This window comes from Monodelphis domestica, chromosome 8 (assembly GCF_027887165.1).
Source record: "Monodelphis domestica isolate mMonDom1 chromosome 8, mMonDom1.pri, whole genome shotgun sequence".
Classification (NCBI taxonomy): domain Eukaryota; kingdom Metazoa; phylum Chordata; class Mammalia; order Didelphimorphia; family Didelphidae; genus Monodelphis; species Monodelphis domestica.
This window is the reverse complement of record NC_077234.1, coordinates 18,379,903-18,394,028: the sequence shown is the minus strand read 5'-3', so window position 1 is coordinate 18,394,028 and position 14,126 is coordinate 18,379,903. Positions and strand designations below refer to the sequence as shown.

Here is a 14,126-nt window from a genome sequence, read left to right as displayed (position 1 = left end):
TGTTTTTAGAATTGATACAATGGGATGCTAAGTGCCTATAAAGGTGGGGCAACTTGTAAACTACTTAGACCTAAAAGGCGAAAACTTACTCAGAGGTTTTCTCTTAATGAAATTAGTCGACCCAGCAGCATTTTTTTTTCTCTCTTACTAAAGAGATTAATCTACTCAGCTGTGAATTCAAAATGGGCTATCTTTTGGAAAACATCTACAGTGATTGGTAGATGTAGGGACTTAGGGGAGGTGACATGGGAGAAAAACCCCTATATAAGAAAAAGCAGAATCTCTTGAGGGATATCCTTTTGGAGTAATCCTTTTGGAGGATCTCTGATGAGGATCACTTGGGAAGAATCTCTTGAGAGAGGCTCTGGAGAAAGGCCTTTTGGAACAGTCTCTGGCTGGAAGGCTCTCTGGTGAAGTCAGCTGAGATGGAGCTGGCCTGGTGTCACTAGAATCCTTGTTTAATCAGACCTTGTGGTGAGTGTTAAAAAACTGACTGATTTCTCTCTTAAGGCTCAGGTCTAGGCCATATTGGCTTGAGGCCCTTCATACTTATTCCTTTCTTACTCTCTCTCTCTTTCTTTGATTACTCATTGTATTGTTAATTAAAATCTCTATAAAACCCAGTTGACTTGGGTATTTGAATAATTGGGAATATTTCCCTGGTGACCACCTTATATTTGATTTAAAAACCAAGACACTGTAGTGAAACATATTTCTGCAGTCAAATTTACTCACCCTCTCTTATATCTATCACAATTTATATCTTCCACCATTTTAACTCACTACAGTTTAAGAGCTCAACCAATTTAAATCTCACAGTTCAGGTAGATTCTTCTCTCTAGAAGAAAGATTATGTGGCCACCTGGACTCCCTACTTGGTTTCTAGACAATGTGATAATTATTATAATTTCAATTATAATAATTTAATTATCATTATTATAGCTAGTATTATATACAATACTTACTATATCTAGGCATTGTGATAAGTATTTTTAAAATATTCTAACTTAATCCTGATTGGGAGATACTACTAATTATCCTCATTTTACAGTTGAGGAAAATGAGGCAGGTAGAAGTTAAGTGACTTGAGTAAGATCACACAGCAAGTAAATGTCTAAGTGGGATCTGAACTCATATTTTGAACTCAGTTGTGGGATTTGAACTCAAAGGCCTAATGCTCTTATCCACAATGCCACTTAGCTTCTAGTTTATGGATAATAAAAATCCAGTTGTGTCCCATCTTTTTTATGTGGGAGGTGGAGCCATTGGTGTGAAAAATACTAGTCCTCCCTTAGTGGAGTATTTAGACAGTGCCTCTTCTCCAAAGCAGGGTTAAAAGAAAGGGGGCACAGGATAGTCAGAAATTCAAAAGAAGAAATTATAGAACCCCCCTCCTCAAAGGCTTATGGTTGCATGGATCTAAGGTCTTCTCAGCCGCTCCTTGATGTGTGGCCCATGATTAGTTTTTTTTTATAAAGTATTTTGATGATTGTATTCTAATATAATTGATTTCCTTTATAAACATCTATTTTATCTTATTCTTTTAAGGACACTATTCCAAGAAGGTGCCCATAGGATTCACCAGACTGCCAAGCAGGTCCTTGAGACACACCCACAAAAAATTTACAGAGAAGGAAACTGAGGCCCAAAGACTTGCCCAACATCATACAAAGAATAAGTAGAAGAGGCAGGATTTGAATCCTAGCTGAAACTCCTTTCCATTTTACTATATTCCTTTCCTTTCTGTATTTCTCTGTTCTCCTCTAGTTTGGAATCCCTGCTTCAATAAAGCAGAGAGTGATGGAGTTTTTGTCTCTTCTTTTGTTCTGTTTTAAAGAATATGAGGGGGTAGCAAAGGGTGAACAGGCCATTATGAAAAGAGTCTTGGGGTGCTTTCCACCACTAATGAGATGGAAGCACAGCCAGCATGTTTTGAGTTTCCAACCTCTGGAAGGGGCAGACTTGGGGGAGATGTGTGAAAATGAAGACGCTTCTCAGGCTCCAGTCATGGTAACAGAGTAAAAGAAGAAGACTTTGGTTTAATAGTTCAGGAGGTTAAGAGGAAATCTGAAGACAGGATGAAAATAACCCTAGGACAGAGTGGCCTGTCATTTGAGAAGCCCAGAGGTGCCAAGAGACCAAATGGAAGAGCTAGAGAATAGCCTGAGAGTTAAATACATTAACCTTATGGAGAAAGAAACTGAGACCTGGTATGCTTGTGGGTCTAAACTAAACCGAATTCATCAACGTGACTTGAGAACTTGCCTATATCTTACTCTCTTAGAGATTGCCTGGAGCATTGAGAGATCAACGGATTTGTCCACAATCAGACCACTGGTGTGGTAAGACCAGAACCCAGGTTTATCCTGGCTCCAGCCTAGTCACCACCCTACATTTTCTCCCTCTCCTATGTTAAAATTAAATTAGTTTCTCTATTAAAAGTATTATATTTTTGAGGTTTATTAAAGATTATTAGAATTAAGAATTAAAGAAAATACAAAATAATAAAGCACGTGTTTAGGGCACAGAGCCCATTCACAGCCACTCACATCTTGCCTGTGTGTAGAGAGACGTATGTGCTTAGAAGTGGAAGCAGAGGGCCCAAGTAGGCAGTACAGTCAGTTTAAATACAATTTTTGTTCTCGGCCCAGGTGGGAATTCAGGTGATATTATAGGGAATTCTGGGAACTGCCATGGACTTCTGGAGATTGAAGTCTGGGATTCAAATCTCCATTTTTACATCTATAAGGATGTTTATTTTTCTGTAAAGTCTTTATTTTTATGTGTTGTGAATAGTCAGCTTTTCTAGTATTCCAAAGGAAATAAATTTCACAATTAGTAAAATATACTTGCCTGGATCAATGAAATAAGATTATAAATGTTTTCCCAGAAGGAAATCCTGGAAATGAAAAAAAATGTCAGACATACTAACATCCTATGATTCAAATATCTCCAACTCGATAATTCCAGGCATAAGAATGAGTCATTAATAATAATAATAAATATTAGTGTTTAGAAATTCTAATACAATTTCAGAATTTCTTTTATTAGCAGCCTGTGCCTCATTTCTCTATGGAAAAAACAGTATCTCAAAATAAGTTTTCCAAAACCTGCATCACACATTGTCATATTATTATTATTTTATTAAATTATTAAATTAAATTAAAATCACACATTTGATTTTAAGTTCATGCGGACTGCTACATTTTTTCACCCTTTAACAACCTACTTCCATTTTTTAAAATGGAATATATAAACACAACCAGTTTCCTTGGTCTTCTCATTTCTTTTGCTCATTTAGCGCTGTTGGACTATTTAAAGGTGTTAACTAGGCGATGTGACCCAGCAAATAAAACTCCCCAATTTTTGTAATTGATAAGAAGGAAGTAAAACAATCTTATTTAAGTACTTTCTGGAACAGTGCTTGTCAATGATTTGGAAGGAATTTTCACTGATTTTTTAAAAAAATAAAGGCATGGAAACTGTTACCTACAAAGGGAACCAAGAGAAGGCGATGGTTCTTTTTTGGCCATTGTCACGTCTACTTGTGTGATATGACAAAGACAGCTCTCAAGATAATTATTTTGAAGTTCTTTAAAGATGAAATTCATGTTTAAACAAATGCCATAACCTTGGTAAAAGAACAAAACTAATGGCATGTTTTTCATTTTAGCTACTTAATTTGGGGGCTACAGAAATTTCCTTTCATCACATTCCATTCTGAAGTTAGTTCCTCAAAAACCATTTCCTTTTAAAAACCATTAGATTCTTTTGAAATACCTGTTAATGGTACATATATGTATACATATAGACATGTTCATTTATTATTGCTTTTGGGGGGCAATTGACACATTTAATAAGCTGAAGTTGATGATGTTGAGGGAAACTGTTAAAAGCACATAGAAAATTAATTTTCTTCCTCTGTAACGTCCAATTCATCATCCTCTTCATCATCATCTTGGTGATCTTTTCTTATCCGAGTGGTAGGAATCTGCTGTCCTGATCCGGATATACCCTTGATAGAAATGGATTTCTGAAGAGGAGATTTTGAATTTGCTCGAACAATATCTAAACGAGTTCAATAGTCAGGTGGATAGAGAGAGCTCCGAAAAATCTCTAGATCTTCTTCTTCGTCGATCTTCTGTATATTTTGGTAGGCAGCAGTGTAGACTTCTAAAGCTTTACCGTGGAACAGCATTTCAATCGTTATAAATTCTGAAAATATATTCTTTATGTCCTTGATTTTTTGCTTTTCAAAATTGTCAATTGTTTCTTCCAGGTGCCGACTTGTTCGGGTGGCATCCATTGTGGCTCTCTGCAATTCTGTTTCTGCCTGTGATATGACATGCCGATCTGATGGATTCCGTTGACGCGTCCTTTCTAGTTGAGTTAACTGCTTAGCTTCTCGACTCTTTGCTCTTAAAGTTGCTTTGAGATCATCCCGTTTCATTTTCACAATAGTCCCATAACTTTTCAAAGGTTCAACTACTTTGGCTTCAAGTCTTTCCACCTCAGCTTGCCTATAATCCTGAAGTTTGGCAAACTCGTCGGCAAAGTCCTTCAGACCGTGCTTCAGGTTGGGCATCTCGGTGGCAGCGTAAGCATGGATTACATTCACCAGGAGGTCAGCTTTGTCTCGCAGGCGGGCTGTTTTACGCACGTACGCCGCGAAGATCTGGCACAGCTCCCCAAAGTGCTTCTCCACGTTGGAGACCGCATCCTGCAGCTGTTTGGTCTGGGTGCCCTGGTTTTCCAGAGTCCGCCTCAGCATGTCTCCTTGCAAGTGTTGGAGCCCCCAACGGGCCCTGTGGTGGAGCCGCCGTGGCAGGAGCTGGGACAGAAGCCTCCTAGGAGGATGTTTCAAGATAACTTAAAACTCCCCAAGAAATGAGACGATGAAGATAAATGTGACGATGATGATGATGATATCTTTATGAAAGAGATAAGAGACAGAGAAACAGTGAAATATATGGTGCATTTTGAAAAAGGGGGGAAAGTTATGAGGTTACCCCATAATTCTGTATTTTTATGAGTCAACAAAGTTTGTTACTCTCTCCGTCTGTCTTTTAAACTATTCCACTAAGAACAGAGTCAGGCCTGCAGATGGGATATCTTAATTGTGTGACCCTGGGCAAGTCATTTATCCCCCAAAGCCTAGCCCTTTGGCTCTTCTGCCTTGGAACCAACTTAGTATCAATTCTAAGACAGAAGGTAAAGGATGTTTTTTTGTTTTGTTTTAATGTTTTAAAGTCTATGCCACAAAGAACTGAAAGGCGATCAGCTCATCAGTTTGGACATGAGGCAAAAATCACTCAACTTCATGCAAACATTGCTAATATATACTATCCATTATCTGTCCCTGTCTTTGCCTGTGTTCTCTCTACCCGCTACCTCATTTCATCTCGTAGAATTTAATCCAAGACATCCTGCTTTGGGATAAGGAAAGAGACTCTAGCCAATGAATGCTTAATTCTTCTAAAGCTCCCCATTTCCACCAAGGATCCTGCCACCAAACTGTCACATGAGCTTGCCACCTCAGAACCATCCCCAAGTCCTCAATCTCCCTCTCCCTCCCTGACCCCTGGTATTCCATTGTCTCTTCCTCTCTGGCTCCATACTATCTCTGGCATCTGTCCCCTTCTTTCTACTCACACCATCACCAGTCTAACTTGGGATCTCATTAATATGTCTCCTTACAAATTCTGCTCAGTTCTAAAAATAAACTTCATTTTAAATGGATTTTCATTTTTAAAAACTCGACAATTCCTTAGTCTTTTCCCTCTCAAGCTTTCCTCAAGACTGCGTGATTGGAGCAAAATCTCTAAGTGGTTTCCCAGTCAAAATCTTAGCAACTGAAAGGATCAAAGCCTTTGTAGACTTCCGAGTTATCACAGTTCTACAGTAAGAATGAAACAAAGTCCAACTCCGATGAAAAACACCCCTACTCTGGTTTCCTACTGCTGTCCACAATGGAGCCTCTCATAATGGCTGGTCAAAACCCCAACCATTTGAGCTCACGGTCTTTATTCAATGGAAAATGAAGAAATAAACATAAGAAATCCAAGGACAAATGGTTTGACAATGGGCCCTTGAAGTCTGCCCAGAGAATACATGAGATCAAACTACTCACTGCAAAATCATGAGTGGGGAAGTCAGGATGCTTTCCTGATGTGAATGAAATGAGAAGCCTGGAGAGGGATAAAGACTCCAATTTAACCAGCCACCTGAGAAGCAGGGCAGAAAAAGGAGTGGAGAGTGAGATGGAACTATGGCCCGGACCTATTGCAGAAATGGAGCTCAGCCATAATCAAAAGGAAATGACAAACTAGCCTTTTGAAGTAATTTCAGCACCGAGGCTCTGACTTTTGAAAATTTAGTCAATTAAAGGTTTTTCTTGGAGATCTTCCTGTTTCTTCTCCCTTTAGTGATACTACCAAGGACACATGACCTCCTTGCTATGGCACCATAGTGAGGTCTGCCCTTTTACAGAGTATTTCATGCTGTAAACTTTTTATTTTCCTCCCTCTCCCCACCAAAACTGAGTCCTAATTCCCTAAAATAGATGACAGGCTAACTAATTTAATAAATTAATCCTAAGATATTAATAAGAGAAAATATCTTAATATTTTATTCCTCCCAGATAACAGATATAAATTTTAACAGGATCCTTTAACGTCTTAACCTAAAGTAATGATGGGAACCAAAGGAACCATATTAGACAAATAGGGGAGGGAGGACTACTATTCAATGTTTAACAACTAGATTCTAAACTTTAAAACCAAGGCTAGATGGGATGACCTTGAAGTCTACTTCAGGCATCAGATTCTATGATCATTGATCTAATTTCCCATAAATCACACCAACAGGCATCTCTCTGATCTATAAGCATTCTTATTATTATCTGAAAATAAGTCATAGAATCCACCTTCAAGAAAATATTTGAAATCAAAGAACAATGGCCACAGATAAAGTCTAGTATAGTGGAAAGAGTGCTTGTAGTTGAGTCAGAAACCTGGGTTCAAATCCCTGCATCACTATTTAGCACCTCAATTATTTTGGGGCAAGTCTTTTACCTCCTCTGGGCCTCAGTTTCCTCACATGTAAAAGGAAGACATTGTCCCCAGTGACTTCCAGCATCCCTTTCAGTTTCAACTCTGTAATACCTTAATTCAAATCCTGTCTCAAACATATAGCAGCTATGACCTTAAACAAGTTACTTATTGTCAGTTTTCTCATCTAAAAAAATGACAATAATCCTAATATCAACATCATGGATTTCTTGTGAGAAACAAATAAGATGTTATCTGTGATTCATTTTACAAACCCTAGAATGCTATATATATTCTATCCACTGAACTCCCTAGCAGTCCTGGAAGGTTCTAAAGAGATTCTATAGTAAGTATTATACAAGGGGAAGGGAAGAACAGGTGCCCAACTAAACGTAAAACCACATGCTTAGGGGGCAGCTGGGTGGCTCAGTGGATTGAGAGTTAGGTCTAGAGATGGGAGGTCCTGGGTTCAAATCTAGCCTCAGACATTTCCCAGCTGTGTGACCCTGGGCAAGTCACTTGACCCCCATTGCCTAGCCCTTAGCACTCTTCTTGCCTTGGAGTCAATACACAGTAAGGGTAAGGGTTTAAAAAAAAAAACTGCATGCGTGTGCCATTAGCCAAGTCTGCACCATATTGAGTCTGTCGCCTTGGGGTCACAGGGTTCTGACTCCTGCAAATCAGCTGAAGGTCTCCCAATGCTTTAGCAAAAAACATGCAACATAAATCCACTTGTGCTCAGAGATATGCAGATGCAGAGAGTAAAACAACTTCTCCTGCCTCATTCTAAAGTTCATGACAGTGACGCCCAAAACTCCTGAGCTTTACAAATGAAATGCTTCCAAAGAAAACAAGGAGCAAAGCTGGCTCAAAATCAGACTGGAGAAAGGCACAAAAACATAGGTTAGTACCTGATTTTCTATATTTTCATAAGCATGTATATCTTTTGATTTAAAAAAAATTCCATTCATGATCCATAGAGGAGAGTGTTCCTGTTCCATTGAGAATCTCATGAGAATTCCCAAAGGATCTTGGTGTTCTTCACATTTTGGGGCAAAGCCACGTACATTGATCAAGTCCAGACTTTGCTAAAGCTTTTGGAGGACCATTTCAGGACATCCCCTTCCATGTTTCTCTCCTTGATTGTCACAATGTTACTGATATTTCTTTTCCTTCAGCATTTTCAACCCAAACATCCTTCTGACTCTCTCTCTACACTGGTATTGTTTGGACTACAAATAGGCACTATTAGCTATGCCTAGTTTTTTAAATTCACAAATGATAATTTGCTATGAAAAAAATTTGGATTTGTATATTATCATTTTAATATGTCAAATAAAATTTGGGAAACAAAGATGCCATTAGTAACAAAGACTAACAAAAAAAACGTTCCATATGTTATATCCAAAGTAAGCAAATCTGATTAACTGGGCTTGTTTTTTAGGACGATGTGTCAGAAGCCCATTTGAAAAGGAAGTGAGTACTTGGTATGCAGGATTAAATGTGAATCTAACTATCAAAATTTATAAATAAACAAATGTGGTGGGAGGAGTTGGCATAAAGAAGAGTAGTTGGAAGTGTCTGGGTTTTGTGCATCCAGATTGCTTTCACCCCTCTTTAAAAGCTTTTACCTATCCAGATTCTCCTAGGATGTCAGTTTCCTGATGAAGCCTGGCAAGTTTAACTCTGAACTGCTTCAATAAAAAGGAAGTTAGCTTTATCACACAATCACTTTGGTAAAGGGAACCCTAACAAACTCTGACAAGTCTGTGAATTCACTTTCCAATAGTTATATGCTGGCAGTCCCAGAAAAGGGAAGGGGAGAGAGTAAGGGTTTATTAAGAACTCACTGTGCTCCAGGCAATGTGCTAAGTATTTTAAGGATATTAACTGAGTCCTTCATAACATAACATAACTTCATTTTACAGATGAGGAAACTGAATCAGGTGGTGGTTAAGTGACTTGCTCAAGGTCACACAGCCAGCATCTGAGAACAGATTTGAACTGAGGTTTCTTTACTCCACTGAACCACTTATTCCTCTAAAATGTTCCCTCTTCTTCAGAACTAATCTCTCCATCATTGTTTTCTATCCTAACCTCCTACAGCAACCCCTTTTTTTGTTGCCTACATACACTGTCTGACCTTGGACAAAAGTCATAAGATGCTTCTTGACAACCCCAAGCTTTTGTTTAATTATCAGTGAAATCAAATCAAAGAGTTGAGCTAGATAGTGGCTAACGTCCCTGCTAGCACTAAGTCTATGGTACAGATTTCCCCTCTCTAGAACAACAACGACAAAACAGCTTTGCTTGATCTTGTTACCCTCTCTAGCTGTCACCATTCTTCTTACTAAACTTCGCTGTCATATTTCTCAAATGGGAGATGTACACACTAATGCCTCACTAGCCCATCCAGCATCCATCCCTCTCAATCTGCTAAAATTATAAACTAAAGAAATCCATCCATTTCCTATCCCTAGCAATCTACTAAAATGGCCAACTAAAGATCTTCTAATTGTCATATCCACACCTTAGGCTTATTTCTTGATCTTGCGGTAGCATTTAACACTGTTAATTGTAAAATTTGTGCTGCCAATGTAAGATATTGATATCCACATTGAATATCTAACTATATAGACAGATGGCCAAGGAGAAACATCGATAGATATCTCTGGAATCTTGTCACACACACACACACACACACACACACACACACACACACACACACACACACACCTTCTTGAAGGGGGAACTTCCAGTTCCTGCTTTGAAGACAACTGGAGAAGGGACCATAAGACTAGCTATTCTATTCTCTTCTGAGAGGGATTCCAGACTAGACTTTATTTGTCCCCCTCAAATTGCTGCTCTAATGGCAGGATGGATTTGGATAAAAAAAAAAAGTTTCTCGCTTTCCTGGTCAGTATTTTTGAAGAGGGAAGGAAATCCCAACCTTACATCCATTGACTTGTCCACTTCCCACCAAATGCTAATTTCACAAAACACCGTAACAAATAAGAAATAATGAGAAAACCCACTTACCCAATTAAATAAAAAACAGAAATTGGAGTTCTACAGATTAGAATAAAACAGAAAATATACAAGAATCAATGAACTCATTACTGAGACTACAATGAGAACTCACTCGGCTAAAAGAGGCCCAAATCTCGCCCACAGGAAATTCTCCAACTTTTTGAGGGAGGTAAGCTAAAAATCAGGAAAATGGTGAGTAGTCAGCTTCTCCTACAAATCTGCAAGCCGTTCTTCCTCTTTCTCCTCCCTCGAGGAGAGTCTGGAATCAGAAGTGTCTCTCAAAGAAGGAACAAAGAATATCTCTCTTCTCCAAAGTCCTCATATCACCGTTATCCCTGCACAGATGCAGAGCATCCATCAGCATTCTCTCCCCCAACTAAAAAAAAAATCTCATGCAAAATGTTCCAGGCTTGGCTAGAAACCACTTGTTAAACTTGCAGAATCTCTCTTCATTTATTTTTATTCATTTTTTTTAAATAAACTCTTACCTTCCATCTTAGAAACAATACTGTATATTGGTTCTAAGGTAGAAAAGTGGTTAGGGCTAGGCAATGGATGTTAAGTGACTTTTCCAGGGTCACACAGCTAGGAAGTATCTGAGGAATTATTGGAACCCAGGACCTCCCATCTCTAGGTCTGACTCTCAATCCACTGAGCCACCCAGCTGCCTCCACTCTTCATTTATTTTTAATGAAACTACATGATTATAGTTCTCATCCTACCTATCTGTTAATCCCACATCTTGCTTCTCTTCCAGTTCTCTCCTTTTTCCTAAATGTGGCAGATAAAGATTTTTGTCCCTACCCCAAATGTCCCCAGATTTTTATACTAACAAAGAAGAGGAAGAAAGTCATGTGTTTTCCAGAATTTGGTCTTCCCTTTCTACTATCATTTTTCACTAATCATTCTGTTCAGCTCCTTATTTCTGGACACAGGTGTACAAACGGCTGCTCTTCCTCTCAGGAGCAAAGTTCTTAGACTTGGTGATAACCATTTGTCCCCCAGAGTTGCCTTCTCTTCCTGACCCTATGGATGGCCCAGCTTCAGGAAGGCTGACTTTGCTAGACATCTGATCCAGAGATAAGAAGGATGCTAATATATTGCCGATGCATCTTCTAGGATACTTCTTCCCCAAACCAACTCAAAATGGTCTAAGTGATAAAGGACATTAAGTTACAAGCCTAGGATTCTGGTTTTAGAGAATCAGAGCAACGAAGAACTGTTCTGATACCAATAGAAAATGACTATGTTTTCTGTAGAGAATTTCTACATGTTGCCAAGCAAGCATCAGAGAAACTATTCAGGTGAGGTACCAAAGGCACACCTTGACTCAGGAAAACATGTTAGCCTTTTGAGGAATCACAACGACCAGTTCTTCAGAAAGGAGTCCTATAAACACAGAGGGTGAAGGCTGGCTTGCAATTACATTTCATTTTTGTGGTGCCACGTTAGAATTTCAGTATACAGAGTAGGCAGAAGTCTCAGATGTCCCCCTCTGAAACATAATGAGAGGTGATGATCCCAGCTTTTTCCGAAGACCCCCAGTATTGGGGGATCTACTATCTCTGGGCCCCACTCCTTCCATGAGGGCTTAGCTCCTGATATTAGAATGCTTTTTGCCCAATTTGGTATCTACCTTTCTTTAACTTCTTTCCATTTGTTCTCTGGAAACAGGCATAACAAACCAATACCTCCTATTCCACATGGCTGCCCCTCAAAATAACTATTAAGTTTAGATCTTTCCTTCAAACTAAGCATTTCCATTTTTATCACTTGACATTCCTATAATATGAAATCAAGGCTCTTCACAATCCTAGTGTGCTCAACTTAACCTTGGAAATAAATTATTCCTGAAAGTGATAGGAATGTTGCCTATTAAATAACGTTATTGAAAGCTTGAATAATTATGGAATTTATTTCACACCCAAAATAATTATAATAGTTAAATTTTATACACTTCTGCTTTGGCTCTGTTTAACCAAATGTGCCCTCTTCTCATGGGCATGCCCAATAATATGTGCCATTATTCTTTTTTTTAAAGCCCTTACCTTCTGTCTTAGAATCAATACTGTGTATTGGTTCCAAGGCAGAAGAGTGATAAAGGCTAAGCAATGGGGGTTAAGTGACTTGCCCAGGGTCACACAGGTCACATTTGAACCCAGGACATCCCATCTCTAGGCCTGGCTTTCAATCCACTGAACCACCCAGCTACGCCCTATATACCATTAGTCTAAATAAAATCCTATTCATTTATTCAATGGGTATTTATTCTGTACCTGTTCTGTGCAGAAAACTATGCTAGTATTGAGGGCAGCTAGGTGGTCCAGTGGAGAGACTGCAAGGCCTGGAGTTAGGAAGACTCATCTTCCTGAGTTCAAATCTAATGTCAAATACTTCGTAGCTGGGTGACCCCGGGAAAGTCATTTAACCCTGTTTGCCTCAGTTTCCTCATCTATAAAATGAGCTGGAGAAGGAAATGGCAAACCATTCCAGTATCTTTGCCCAAAAAGCCCCCAAATGTTCATGAAGAGTCAGGCACAATTGAAACAACTGAACAACAAAACAACAACAGCATTAAAAAAAAACCCATAAAGTTTAAATAAGACATAGCCTTTCCTGGAATACCTCACCTATTCAGAGCTTGGCTAAGTGTCAGTATCATTTATTTAGAATATGCCAATAATATAAATAGATGTATACCTTTAAAAGCTTTAGACTAGCCAGATAGGTACCGTGCACTTCATCCTGTTTCCCTTGGTTTTATTACTATTTTAAAACAAGGCCTTATCTTCTTGGAATTAAATCTAAATATTGGTTCCAGGGCAAAAGAGCAGTAAGAGCTAGGTAATGGGGGTTAAGTGACTTGCCCAGGGTTACACAGGTAAGCAGGGTCTGAGGCCAGATTTGAATCCAGGACCTCCAAACTCCAGACCTGGCTCTCCATCCATGGAGCTGCCTAGTTTCCCCTTTTTCCCTTTTATTTTAAGCACAATTGTACCAAACCTAATGACCTGGTTTCTCATCTCATAGCTAACTAGAAACCATTCAACAGAAGGGAGAACGGGTGTCCTGCCATTAGAAGAATCAATAGCACCAAACTGACAGCTAACAGCAAGAGAGAGGGAGAAAGAAAAGCATTATAAATGTATCTATCAATTCATGAATCACATCAGTCTGAAGACATTTGGTATAGGGGCAAATAGTCCACAAGCCTCAGTGGGCATTGGAGTCATCCCTTTATTATAGGATAAATATGATCATTAATGCTCATAAAAACAATCCAGAGTCATCACAAGATGAAATTGTGTCTAGTACATTTTAAAGAAAATAAAAACCTTTGCAATGTATTTCATTTTTATTCTTTTAAAAAACACCTTATCTTCTGCCTTGAAGACTATACAGGTATTAATTCTTTTTTTTTTTTTTTCGAAACCCTTACCTTCTGTCTTGGACTCAATACTGTGTATTGGTTCCAAGGTAGAACAGTAAGGGCTAGGCAATGGGGATTAAGTGACTTGTCCAGGGTCATACAGCTGGGAAATGTCTGAGGCCAGATTTGAACCTAGGACCTCCCAACTCTAGCCCTGGCTTTCAATCCACTGAGCTACCCAGTTGCCCCCTACAGGTATTAATACTAAGACAAAAGAGAGGTAAGGGCTAGGCAATGGGGATGAAGTGACTTGCCCAGGGTCACACAGCTAGGAAATGTCTGGGGTCAGATTTGGACCCAAGACCTCCTGACTCCAGACCTGGCATTCTCCTCTACTGAATTGCCCCTTTTGATGTATTTTAGGGAGATAGACATCCAAATAGCTACTAGAGTATTTCAAAATTGCCGGGACCCAGAGGACAATATGGTGGCTAAGTGAATAGAGAACCAGATCCAAAGAAGAGAGATCCTGAGTTTAAATCTGGCCTTAAATACATCCTGGCTGTGTGACCCTGGGCAAGTCAGTTAACCTCCATTACCTAGTCCTTGCCACTCTTCTGCCTTAGAACCAAAACAGTATTGATTCTAAGATGTAAGGTAAGGATTTCTTTTTTATT

At 39.1% G+C, this 14,126-nt stretch overlaps 1 protein-coding gene across 1 annotated transcript; it reads right to left on the bottom strand.

Annotated features, from left to right (window-relative positions):
* Window positions 1-3,802: 3,802 nt before the first annotated feature.
* LOC100018401 (CBY1-interacting BAR domain-containing protein 1-like) lies at window positions 3,803-4,825 on the bottom strand. The gene is given in 1 exon segment (XM_056807157.1): window positions 3,803-4,825. A coding segment is annotated over 1 exon segment (864 nt). The 5' UTR covers window positions 4,772-4,825; the 3' UTR covers window positions 3,803-3,907.
* Between the last annotated feature and the right edge of the window lie 9,301 nt (window positions 4,826-14,126).